This window comes from Dysidea avara, chromosome 10 (assembly GCF_963678975.1).
Source record: "Dysidea avara chromosome 10, odDysAvar1.4, whole genome shotgun sequence".
Lineage (NCBI taxonomy): Eukaryota > Metazoa > Porifera > Demospongiae > Dictyoceratida > Dysideidae > Dysidea > Dysidea avara.
Window position 1 is genome coordinate 12,208,494 of NC_089281.1, and position 14,076 is coordinate 12,222,569.

Consider the following 14,076-nt stretch of genomic DNA (forward strand, 5'->3'; position numbering starts at 1 on the left):
GAGGGCCATGGAGGGCCATGGAGAGCCCAAACTTGGCCTCTGGATTCCAATCGTCTCCTTGCTTCATTTTATACCCCTATATTAAGCCCACCCACCGCCCCCGACCCTCCCACTCTATTACTACCACCTGTGATATTATTACCCGCTCGAGAAAAGCTTCCCAAAACAGGGCTAATTTTGGGTATCAGAAATGTGTACACCCACTCAGTGAGTAAATAGATGCATACTTGGTGCAAATTTTGTTTGCACAGCTGTAGGCACTGGGAAGTTATTACACAATGATTACTTAAAATCGCCATATCTCCTAACGAAGCTTTGTGCGTCGAAGCCGGGTTTTGTCAAATTCAGTCACATATACAGTATCAATTTAATAGCAGTGATTGAGGATAGGAAAAGAAATGTGCTAAGCTGTTCAGCTTACAGGTTGCTTTCCAACTAGTAGTAAACTAAAATTATCGCTGTTAACTCTTTGAGTATGAACCCATCTGTATTAAGTATACCTCCTGATATAATTAATACTGACTAAACAGTGATTTAGCTTTGGATATTCATCAAACATATAAGTGCATCCAACAATTTTTCCTGCATACAGTGGAACCTGTCTAAATCGGTCACCCTCAGGCCAGAAATATTTGGCCTTTATAGAGAGATGGCTGCCTAACTCAATATCCTCCATAAAGCAGTCATAGGCCACAAACTGAGGTTTGGCCTTTATACAAAGGTTCCAGGGACTTATATATTCAGGTTTAGCTATAAAAATGCATTTAGCTACACTCCAGTACATCGCTTACTTACATAGCTAGCAGATAAATTAGCAGAAAAGAGCCTCAGTGAAGCATAGATAATATATACCTTATATACTATCTATGGGTAAGGTATATATTATCTATGAGTGAAGGTACTCTGAGTTTGGAGACAGCGATTGAGCTGATTATGGTCCCTGGCTACAAAGTCTGTGAGTAACAAGTTGATGTTGTGCTACTTCTAAAAACCAGTCGCCATGCAGCTAGCTAACTCATCTGGAATTAACTATAGACAGTATATGCTGCTATGAATTAACCAACTATGTATTACTATTTTACAATAGGGTAGTTTTGAGTTGTGCAATAATATTATTAGTTAATTGTCGTATTTCGTAATTCATGAAATATTCGTAATTCGTTCAATTACATTGCTATGCACTGCTAAGGAAGCGTTTGGTAAACCATATACCTATGGGTAAACAAACCGCTTTTACCAACATATTACGCACAGAAGTATCTTCTAAACTGTTTTTTATAGTGTGACTAACGTGTTTTTTTCCATAAATTCTCTCGACAAAGCCTCAAAGCTGCTCTTCATTTTTGTTCACGTACGTTAGTGATACACCCCCTTTCGAAGCGATAGGCTATTCCTGGTAGTGTACGAGGCCTGCACCGTTGTTTTTCAGTTGCTAAACGCCTGAAAACCTCAAGGGGAAGGTATTCTGAGGAAAGTCGCCACACCCGTATTTCAGTCCGCCGAAAAGAAACCACAAGTTCACCTGTGCAGAAGTTTAATATAGACTTCATTTCACTTTTACTTCTTACGTAAAAGCTGCTTTTACCATTATTTAACGATTTTGCTCACGTGGGTGCGTACGGACAAACATAGATAGGTAGGTAGATAGGTAGTCTCGCGTAGCCAGACCGCTTTTTTCTCTTTGTCATTGGGTAGGGAGAAAAAAGGGTCTGGAACAGTTCGAATCCCACACTCGTCTTGGCACTCCCCAGATAATTGGGGGGTGTTAACCAAAGAAACGTGATGCGTTTTCAAATAGTAGCCGCTTGCATCAATCAATTGCAAGCGCGTATTTATAAACCGATTAGCATCTAAAGCTGCCTTTGAGGCGATAATAGATTGAATCGATTGTTAGTTCTTTAAGTAAGTTAAATCTTTGTTTATTGTTGTGCTGTGGCATTCTTGTTACAATGGAGTTTAAGCGCATGGGTTGCATACTTATGACATAGACTCGTGACGTGTCAAGACGATTGTGGGATTCAAACTGTTCCAGACCCTTTTTTCTCCCCACCCAATGACAAAGAGAAAAAAGCGGTCTGGCCACGCGAGACTAGTAGATAGGTACACACACACACACACACTTTTATGAAAACAATTTCAGTAAACCAGGCGCACGCCTGGTTTAAAAACAGGCGCACGCCTGGTTTAAAAACAGGGACTTCCTTAAAGACGACGAACTGTTAACTACACAATTGCAAATCCAGGATCAAGATAGTAAGGTGAGCTTTAATTAGAATCACACGAAGAGGCAAAGCCATGGATAGTCTGGCGCGGCCGCCCCTTCGCAAGTGGTCATGAGCTTTTCTATACTGTGCGTTTATAACTTTTCCATATTACAGAAGTATAAAGTAGTGCAGCTAGTTTACTCACCATAAGGCCATACCTAAACTTTGATCTTATGTTGCGCGGGCAAAATTATTTTATTGTATCCGGTGTTACTGAACACCCTAATGAGAGCTTTGTAAATTTGGGTAGGTAGGTCGGTTTGAAAATGAAAATGATAAAAATTTTAAACACAAGCATACAAAATGCAAATAAGGCCCCTATTTGGTGATTATTAGTTTCTCATCCACCGCCCGCATCCTTCTCAAGCTACCGCATGGTAAGCCATTATTTGCTCAGAAGAACACATGATACCAAACTGGTATAATTTTTTGTTGATGAACGCTACAATGCGCTATATATCACCAGGAGAACTGTTGTTTTCCTTAGCAAATTGCTGCAGTACCAGTTGCAATTGTGTTCTATCGACTTCATCAAAGCAGGCTTTCAGTTGACTGTCGAAAAACAGTTGGCGAACACGAAAAGTAGAATCAGCTGGTGAAGGAAATGTTTGTAGTAAGAAAGGAAGACAATTTCGACAAGGTCTGTATCAGTGTGTTAATATTATAAAATAATGGCATAATGGTAATACCCTCCTGCCCTCATCATAATAATTATAAAGGCTGGATGAGAAACTAATAATCACCAAATAGGGGCCTAATGAATGTAGCTATAATAGTACATACACAGTTAAAAATCTAGATTTCATACTCTTCTAGTAGCATCAGATATCTCCAAAAGAGCTTTCCCATCGTATTCTACAATTTTAGAGCATTGGACGATCTTCAATGGTCCCTTTTGGACTATATCACGAGGGTGCTGATGACGTGTTATCTTTAATTAAGTACACATGGTCCGCACACGTGATTTTCAAAATTATTTCATTTGAAGAAAAATGTAGTTGGTCGGGTCTCGCAACATAAGATCAAATAGGTATGGCCTAATGGCTGTAGCTGGCCGCTTTGTGAGAGGCCTTTTGTGTAGCGAAGTGCTGTTTGGGACTGCTAAAGCTGGCTGTTATACGTGTTATAGAGGTGACCGCTTAATGCAAACTATTTCTGTACAAACTGATTGGGAATTGGTCGGGATCATAGTCACGTGGCTGCTATGTTGAGGTGACTGCCCAACTCAGGTGACTGTTAAGGGAGGTTCCACTGGCATGAATATCTTTAATCCACTGCAGTATTACTTTTATTATTACCAGTTATGTAGCCAGACCAGTATATGCATCTTGTATTACTGGTGGATAATCATGAGATGGTGCAATGTGGGCTAAGAGAATTTGCTCAGTATCTTGACTGGATGAATTGGTTCAGTTACAACCTGCTAATAGATTAACTTCTAGCCATAAGGGGCCAGTGGGTCTTTGAGTCATTGGCTGACCACTGTACAGTAGCCGCAACAGAGGCCAAGTATATAGCTTGTACATAACTGTGCTAATGTTAAGGCTGTAATAAGTAGCATGACCAATTACCATTGACAATTATACTTGCTACTAGATATACTAGCATACTAGTCATCCTTAGAAACAACACAACTTCATTTCTAAGACCCATACTCTTGAGTTTGTGCAGTGTTTGCTGAAATACAGAACTGGGTCAAGGTTATAGTGGCATGTACCAAATCAGCCATAGCCGGCACATAATAATCTGTAACTTATAAGTGCCTGGTGTACATCAGTCCTACCTATGCAACAAATTTGCTTTCTGATAGCAAGCGATTGTGTCAATCAATGTGTAAAATATTTCAGAAAATTGGCAAAAGGGAGAAAAAAATAAAAAAATCTCTTAGTCTTCCTTGAAGGGAAAAGAGTATTAAACTTTGTCACAACTAGAGATAAAAGCACAAATATTACATATATAGATACCTTTCTGTTTTGAAATCAGCTTTCCTGAAGTTGAGAATATTTTCTGAGGTCCTTCATGCTCCTTTAATTTCTTTAGAGCATATTGGAACAGTTCAACGCCTTCTGGGTGTTCCTTTACTTTGTCAATAATTAGCTGTTTTCTCACCTTCTCGGGTTTGCTTCCAAGTTCATCACAGTCTTCAGGTGAGAGCAATGCTAAATTCAGTAACTTAGGAACAATCTGATTAATATCAACATTACATAGAACAGTCTCAAATTCAGATTCTGTCATTGTATGTATCTGTCAGAAACAACATAATTGATTAAGCAACATTAATGATACAGGAGAAAGGTTGTATAGAAGATGTATATGAGTGGATATCTTTGAACAATTAATGTATACGTGCAATAGCCTGGAGATTTTGTTGATTTAATTTTGTTCATATATCAAGACTTACGATAGTGTGTCGTGCGGCCTAAGAAGCCAGCACGACACACGTGGGTATATTGACAGGAAGAAAGAAAACGTCATTTTCACAATTTTGTATCTCGGTGATCCCTTATCTGATTGGAACTAAATTTGTTACAGAGTTTCCTGCCAGCTAGGGGAGTCTACATACCAAATTTAAAGGAAATCGCGCTAGCCATTTCCGAGATATGAGCTGCCAAAGTTTTTTACTTCGGTTTTTTTGTCTTCGTGTTTTCGCACACTTGCAAAAATTGCTATAACGCAAACGCGTACTCCGATCGCCTTGAAATTTGGCACACAGAAAGGGAATCCAAAGGCAAATCCTAGCATCAAATTTGGTGCAAATCCGATGAATGGTTCAGGAGTTATGACTGATTATTCACGTAAAACAAGATCGATTTGTTGTCACGCCTACAGGGTAAACCGCTACATGGAATGAGTTGAAAATTGCTATGTAATATGGATGGAGTAACCATTGTAGGAGTGCCTTTTGGTGGTTTGAAAGGAATCGAGATAAAGACCATGGAGATATGACACAAAACCCAACCTGTGTCACAAATACGCGATCGACTTTCATGAATAAAAAAGTATTAGTTTTTACGCCTACTAGGCAAACCGCTTAGAGCAATGAGCTGAAAATCGGTGTATAGCTGGAACAATCTTCATAGAAAGCCCTTGCAGCAGTACAGAAGAATCGGAGTACAAACCACTCAAATTATGCTGCTGTAATGGGGTGGATCCGGTGCTGCTTGTCCTTTTCACTTTTGAGGTCAGCAATTAGGTGTCTGCGGGGTTCTAGATCCTCAAAGGGCTCCTTTGGCCACTCTTTAGGATCAGCACCAATTGACCTCATTCAAGTAGAGTCAAGACTCCCATTAATTAAGCAGTAACTTATTGAAATTTTTTTTCTCTCCTTTCTTTGTATGTTTAATTTGTTGTTTCTATTATTATTCAACACTGTTAAAAAAATTTAAAAAAAAAAAGTAACAAATGCGAGATCGAGATACTCTAATAGAACAGTCACCCTAATAGAGCATTCAGCTAATCTATTTACTCTATTATAAAATTCTATTACACTACAAGTTACTCTGTAGGAAGTTCAGCTGCAAACAATTAATCTTATAGACAGTTCAGCAAGAAGCAAGTCACCCTATAGAGAGTTCAGCTACAAATATATTGCTGTAGTGATTCAGAACATTACAAGTCACATTGAAGAGAGTTCAGCTACAAACAAGTCATGCACCCTGTAGAGAGTTCAGCTACAAACAATTCACTCTGTAGAAGTTCTGCTACAAACAAGTCTTCATGCAGAGAGTTTAACAACCAAAATCCACCATGTAAAAGACTTCAGCTTTACTAACAAGTTACTCTGTAGAGAGATCAGCTAGAAATAAGAGAGAAATCAGCTAGAAAACGTCACCTTGTAGAGAGTTCAGCTACAAACATATCACACTGTAGAGAGAGATCAGAAAGAAGAAACCACCTTGTAGAGGGTTCAGCTGTGCAGTGATCACCCTAGAGAGAGTTCAGCTAGAAAAAAATCACCCTGTAGAGAGTTCAGCTACAACGAAACCATTAATTGTGTAGAGAGATCAGCTAGAAACAAGTCACCTGTAGCGACATCAGCTACAAAGAAACCATCTTGTAGAGAGTTCAGCTACAAACAAATCATCCTGCCGAGAATTTGGCTACAAAAAAATCACCCTGTAGAGTATTCAGCTACAAACAAATCACCTTGTAGAGTGTACAACCAGACACAAGCTACCCAGTAGAGAGATCAGCTACAAGAAGTTACATTGTAGAGAGATCAGCTAGAAGAAATCACCTTGCAGAGAGTTCAGCTACAAAGAAACCATCCTGTAGAGAGATCAGCTAGAAACAAGCCACCTGTAGAGACATCAGCTAAAAAGCAACCACCCTGTAGAGAGTTCAGCTACAAACAAATCACCCTGTAGAGAGTTCAGCTACAACCACATCATCCTGCATAGAGTTTGGCGACAAAGAAACCATCATTTAGAGAGTTCAGTTTCCAAAAAAACCACTCTGTAGAGAGTTCAGTGCAAACAAATCACCTTGTAGAGAGTTCAGCTATAAACAAGTCACCCTGTAGAGAGTTCAGCTACAAAAAAGTTACCCTATCTAGAAACAGATCATATTGTAGAGAGTTCAGCTACAAACAAATCACCCTGTAGAGAGTTCAGCTGTGAAAAGATCACTGTGTAGATAGTTCAGCTATAAGAAGTCACCTTGTAAAGAGTCCAGCTACAAAGAAACCACCATGTAGAGAGTTCAGCTGCAAACAAACCATCCTATAGAGAATTCAGTTACAAATAAATCACCCTGTAGAAACATCAGCTAGAAGAAGTTACCTTGTAGAGAGTTCAGCTACAAAGGAACCATCATGTAGAAAATTCAACTACAAACAAGTCACCCTGTAGAGAGATCAGCTAGAAAAAGTTACCTTGTAGAGAATTCAGCTACAAAGAAACCATCATGTAGAGAGTTCAGCTACAAACAAGTCACCCTGTAGAAAGATCAGCTAGAAGAAGTTACCTTGTAGAGAATTCAGCTACAAAGAAACCATCAAGTTGAAAGTTCAGCTACAAACAAGTCACCCTGTAGAGAGATCAGCTAGAAGAAGTTACCTTGTAGAGAGTTCAGCTACAAAGGAACCATTATGTAGAGAGTTCAGCTACAAACAAATCACCCTGTAGAGAGATCAGCTAGAAACAAGTCACTCTGAAAAGAGTTCAGCTGCAAACAATGAGAGTTTCAGCTACAGTTCATTTATGTATAAGAAGTCACCTTATTACCTACAGTATGATCATCTTTCATTGTTAAATACACAAATATTTTTAATCAGACAAAAAACTGTACACAACATTCTTCCTTTGTTCAACAATTCCTGCAGAAAAGAAAAAAAAACATCTTTTTTCATCCTGGCCTTTTTGGGAGCCACACTCTTTTTTTACAGCTTGGCTGTTTTGGTTTAGATATCACTTTTTTTTGTATTGCAAGCCACAAAGCCGGCCATTAACTGACTTTGGTGCTTCCTTCTAACTTGTGAAATCCAAGGTGGTGGCCAAGAAATGGCTGTGATGGCAGGTTAATGGCAAAAATTTTAGTTACGACAATTCAGGTGAATTTGGTGCCGAATTCTAGTGGAGGAGGCAACGCAAATTCATCTGAATTGTCGTAATTAAAATTTTTGCCATTAACCTACCATCACAGCCATTTCTTGACTGCCACCTTGGATTTCACATCTTTTTCGTCCTGGTCTTTTTGGGGGCCGCACTCTTTTTTTACAGCTTGGTTGTTTTGGTTTAAATATATATATATTATATAGTTATACAACGGCCACGAGTGCTCTGCCTGATATAAACGCACGAGCCTGAGGGCCGTCAGGCCCGAAGGCAAGTGCGTTTATACAGGCAGAGCACGAGTGCACGTTGTATAACTGTTATGTACCACTCACCTAATAGGTGGGGAGAATCTAACAAGACAGCTGTAACACTTATAAAGGCCAGGTTTCTAACATCGATTGTGGGTAACCAAGCCGGACGTTGCGATGACGTTCCCCCTGCAGTACTGCAGCCACCTGAGATATTGAAAGCTAGTACGCTACGGGTTATATCACTAACCTGCATTCGCTGTTCGACTTTCATCATGTAGTGCTCAGCATGCCAGAGAGCCATATAGACTAAGCACCACACTAATCACCATAGTGATTCTCTTGAGCGAAAAAAAGCAGCTAAATAGACGGTTTAAGTAAACAAAACCTAACTACTAAACGATACTAGTCTAATTCTTACTATTCACACTGGCTAAACTCGAATCTGGTGGCATCAAAACTGGTTCCCACAATCGAACGTAAAAATTAGTATTATTTAGAATATATTTGTTTTATTGAGTCATTGTCGAAGTGGACTACAGTTTAATCTGGGCTAAGATGGTACCAGACTAGTAAGGTGTATAAATACATTTATATATATGTAGACTAGAGTTGTGGCCACCCGCGTTGGCTTTTTCGATCGCCATTGGCTGCTTGTAAACATTATACGTATTGGTGACGTTATGGCCCACAATCGACCTTTACATGTCAGGCTATAAAAGAATTCAAGTGATCTGTGAAGTGTCTTTCCACCTATTAGGTGAGGTGTCGTAGTGGTCTTCGCCACCGGCACTTGTGCTATGCTGCACAAAACCGCAGCCAGTGCAATATCTGTATATTGCACTGCGGTCGGTGCATTATAACTTATAATGCACTCGTTGTGGTCTACAAAACCATAACCAGTACGTTATAAGTTATAATGCACTTGCTGCGGTCTGCAGCAGTGCAATATACAAATTATGGCACTGGCGGTGCCTTTGAACTTCCCACGCAGAGTGGTACATATATATATATACCACTTTCACACCTCACTTCAAAGGGAAGAGAAGGTGTATAAGTGGTATAATAGCACTGGCTCAGGAATGCAGTAACGAGAATAGGAGGTAGTATATACAAGTTATATCCCTCCTAGGAGTGATATAACTTGTATATACTACCTCCTATTCTCATTAATGCATTCCAAGCATTCTCAGAAATCATTTGATTTCTTTGATGAAACTGTGTGATCTCCTCTCCTTTAATATAGCGACACTTCACAGGATCGATAGTGGGTTTTAGTTTTTGTAAAGTGAGCCAAGGCATAGATCATGGACTTAGGGAAGAAGATAGTTCATTGTTTTACTGAACGAAGAAGGTCACAGGTTAGTTTATATTAAACATGTTACATTCAATAGTCACGTGGGGATGTCCCACAGACACTGGGTGTAGCGCTTAATTGATATGGCCATTAGTGTTAATAGTATTCACTACTTTAGTTTATTCATGGCTAGTAAAGTAAGTAATTTAGTGTAGTTGAATCGTCTTTACATTGCCGTTTTGACACCTGGCGCGATGTCACACACGCGTAGTGACTGGGCGTGGCGCTTAATTGGCTAGGCCATTAAACATATTCACTGCTTTAGTTTATTCATGGCTAGTATAGTAAGTACTTTATAGTGCACTAAGCTTCATTATGAGCTGTTCAGCTCGTATTTCGGCTTCCTGTGTTTAATTGCGTACCCACAATCGAAGCGATCTGCATGCTCGTGACGATACACTTATGTTAGGCCTCTCAGCAGTGCCTTGTCGTTGCTCTTACGATGTTATCCACAATCGAAAGTCACATGGTCCCATATAAATACACTCGCAAAGCGTTCCAGCAGTTTCCATGTACACTTGCAGGTGATTCACCCAAGTGGAATATATTAGTTGTAACATGGGCACTTGTGATTTGCCTGAAATATACACACTCGCACTCGGGCTGCGCCCTCGTGCTCATGTGTATATTTCAGGCAAATCACTCGTGCCCATGTTACAACTACTACATATATATATATATATATATATATATATACAACCAAGTAAACATTTATTCCATGGTAAGTAAAGCAATGTTTGTATTCAGCTATATTTATCATTGTACAATACTATCAGCAAATGTATAGCTGTCTGTTCTATGACTAAAAGCATTACATAGATAAACACACCTAACAATTATATGGGAATAAAGTCTTTGGATAATTTGTGTCTAAAAATGCAATAGTACACTGTAGTGCTATATGCACTTCTGCTCATAATGTACGCAATGTGTGAAGGTAGTGATTATGTTACAATTACAATTACATAGATATGTTCTTATATACTCACGGTATCTGTTATATCAAACAGCAGAGTGGAAGCTATTTTCAAATATACAAATGATGCATCCTGAAACTTATTGATGTTCTTAGTGGCTGTTTCTATCATGTGTGATACAGCTGTCAAGGGAACAATAAACTCCAAACGTAGAGAAGATCTACCCGCTTTGTGAAATGGAGGTATGACATAAGGCTTCACTCCACAGTGCTCAGAAATAAACCTTTTCAACTCATCATATTCTTCTTTGGTTATACGTGAGAACAGTTTATTTTTCACAACAGCAACCATTTTTTCATATCCCGCAGGAATCTCTTGATGCTCTTGCATGCAATGTTCATATATCTGTTGCAACTTCATCTGGCTATCAAGCTTCTCTTCATACTGTGCCAACATCACTTCACAGTGATCAGAACACTCCAGTGACTGAAGTAGTAACTTAAGTAGATAAAAATCATCCCATCTCCAGCACCGACGAAGATTTTTATTGAACATATTGTGCAAGTTATTACAAGCATTTATGTCTTCCTGTTGATCTTCATTAAACAATAGCACATGTGGATTATCTCTGACAGTAAGCTGAGAGCAAACACTTTTTATGATCTCTAAATTTTCCACTTCATTTTGTTTTAGCTCTTTAATAATCCTTGCCATGAGCATGCCAAATTCAATGCTACCTTGATGAGGTGTAGTGAAAGGGGCTGATGTTGAGCCACTGCTTTTAGTACTTCTTTCATCTAACAGTATACGATGCAGTATAAGTATACCAACAGTGTTGGGAGTAACGCGTACTTATGTAATGCGTTACGTAATATTATTACTTTTGTGGTAACTAAGTAATATAACAAAATACACTATAAAAACAGGTAATATAACTCAAATTACTTTACTTACAAATGTAACGCGTTACCTATGTAATATAGTTACTGTAACGAATCTAATATTACATAATATTATTACTACAAGTAATGAAGATACTAATCTCGTTAGTAATCAACTGAGTAACGCCTATAGCCACAACGAAGTAATGAAGCCTACTGAATGAAGCTTATTCACCAGCTTCTTACTTATAACCAAGATTTGCACATTGTCCAACAATGCAATCATGTCACGTGATAAGGTGGTAGTTTCACACGTGACAGCTTAAGGCTGTGGACACAAAGTAATATAATATGTAATATTATTATAGTTACTTTATTTTATGGGTGATATGTAACTGTAGCTACATAGTTCAGTTGCAAGTAACATGTAATATGTAACTAGTTACTTTTAAAGTAACTTGCCCAACGCTGTATACTAATTTCATGATCGAAACAATCAAAAATGTAGTGGCTAGCTTTAACTTTATAAGTGAGAAATTCACACAGCAACAAATCTATCTAAGCAGCCACCTGTGCAGGAGTCCAAGAATTTACACTAGCAAAATTAAGGCATGGGTAAAAGAATTGGGAACTGCCATGGCATTATGAAGCAATTTAAGAGCTTGAGATCGAAATACTCTAACAGAGAATTCACCTATTCTAATAGAGCAGTCAGTAGTGCCAGGAATAAATTTACTCTACTGCTACAGCATCTTACCAACCCCATCTAATAGAACAGCACTTTTTTATGCTCCAAAATTTTGCTAAATTGCACAAGTGGCCCAATTATGCTTTTGAAATTGTTAATATGCTATTGAGCAATGCTCCAAAATTTACCTCAATTAAACCAATACATTGTACCCCATTATGTCCCAAATGTGACCCAGTCTGGGAAAACCGGTCTTTTTGCCTACTTAAAAGTATTGAGAAATGATGATTTTAAGTATATAATGTGTTGCTGCTCAGCAATAGTTAAAGCTATATGTACCAAATTTTCATGATTTACACCAATTCCTTACCTTCCAGAGCATCACTGTACAAGTAACCAACAGCTATAAGTTTCCCATAATTTTACATAGTTTTTAAACCAAAGTTGACAGCATCAGGTGAGCTCCAAATGGGGTGGGGGCCCAGAAGGAGGGAAAAAGGCTGTTTTTTTTTTAAATTGAAGAGGGAGATGTGGAGATGAATTAGGCCAAGATATGGGTCATTCAGGTCTCAAAACTGACTTAAATGAAAGGAGATTTAAAGCACAGATCTTTATTAAACACCACAGAGCTTTACAGCTACACATACAGCCATCCCAAGGCTGACCAGAGTTCCACACTGTATGTACAGAAAGCAGATAGCAAAAGAAGACCACTCAAGCCTAGCTGATTTTGATTGTGAAATTTGATAGTTTATATTCATGTAGTTTGTGTTTTTGGTGAGAAATCAAATCTGCTGACATGGGTGATAAGACCAGATCCAGTCACAAATATGTTCTTAGAAATTAGTATCTTGACTGCTCTATTAAAGTACCTAACATACTTGTTAATATTTTTATCATATGTGGTGATAGAATATCTTGATCTTTAGCTGTTCTTCCCTTCATAACATAAGCCTCAGTTTTTGTTGTGTTTGCCTGTTTTATTAGACTATTCCAATATGCATATATCTTAATTGCAAAACAAGAGTATCATCTCCTCTGATATCCAATACACAAAAATGTTCCTATTATGCTGGCATTACAATCAATGCTTTTGTCTATCTATTATGCTATTAGCAAACTAAGGCAGCTAAGCTTGTGTGTACAATATAAACTTTGATAACAACTTAGGTTCATGCAGTGATTCATTGTCTGATTTGTTTGAACTTGATACTCAAAAAACACACACACAGCATCAAGTTCTTGATTTTATGCTTGCTCATGCTAACATGTATGTGTAGGACTTATTTTGAGCTTACCTTCATTTATTCCGGTTAGTTGCCTATCTAGATCACTAGCAGCTTGGCTCATATCAATGCTATTCAGTGCACAGACTAGTTTATTCCAACTGGCATCAGGTGTCGTTCTCAACCATTGATTAAACATGGCAGTACAACTAGCATTGACATCATTTGGGTTATCAGCTTTTATTGAGTCAAGTGTGCCTGTCTCCATATTTAGCTGTATTCCAAGATTATACCATCGTGCTGCCACTCCAGTAGTGTCAGGTTTTAAAATGTTATGTATCTGTTTTATAATAGGACTATCCTGCCCTGCATACAAAAATACTACCATGAAGGATACGACTGCACATGTACATACCTCTTGGTTTTGAATTCACTTCCATCATAGATGTACACTTTATAAAGATTCAGTAAAGGTTTCTTATTTCTGTAATAATTTAAAAGTCTGTTAAGAAGTATTGCACATTATGCATGCAACAAGATATAACATGTGGATAAAGTCTATACAAATACAAGGAAAAATTAGGAATTTCAAGAGATAAAAAAGTATGACAAGAGAGGTTATCTCCACCTGTAAATATATAGTGCTCAGTCATATTTGCTAGTGAAGTGTAAATAAAAATTATGTTTGTACAGGGATCATTACAATAAAGAGTACATAAAAGAGGAAGGACCATCACATGAAATACAAATTTAATTCTTATTTTACTATATAGTAGGCAAGACATACACCACCATATTGTTATGCTTTATATCCTTGGTACTAGAGACTGTTCATGTTTTTTGCTGAATTTCAGTTTATAGATAGTAGCTACAGCCAGATAGCTAACAAGTTAACTATACTCAGCACATAGGTACATTAACTATATAGTAATAGTCATTG

At 38.1% G+C, this 14,076-nt stretch overlaps 1 protein-coding gene across 1 annotated transcript in view; it reads right to left on the reverse strand.

The window, feature by feature from the left end:
* LOC136236753 (sacsin-like) overlaps window positions 1-13,576 on the reverse strand; it is a 33,287-nt gene extending 19,711 nt beyond the window's left edge. Inside the window, exons 1-4 of the mRNA XM_066026995.1 lie at window positions 13,552-13,576; window positions 13,209-13,502; window positions 10,414-11,138; window positions 4,374-4,508 (exon numbers count right to left, since the gene is read on the reverse strand). Of these exons, the coding sequence (XP_065883067.1) occupies window positions 4,374-4,508; window positions 10,414-11,138; window positions 13,209-13,502; window positions 13,552-13,576 (1,179 nt within the window). The remainder of the gene's footprint in view (window positions 1-4,373; window positions 4,509-10,413; window positions 11,139-13,208; window positions 13,503-13,551) is intronic.
* Window positions 13,577-14,076: the final 500 nt, after the last annotated feature.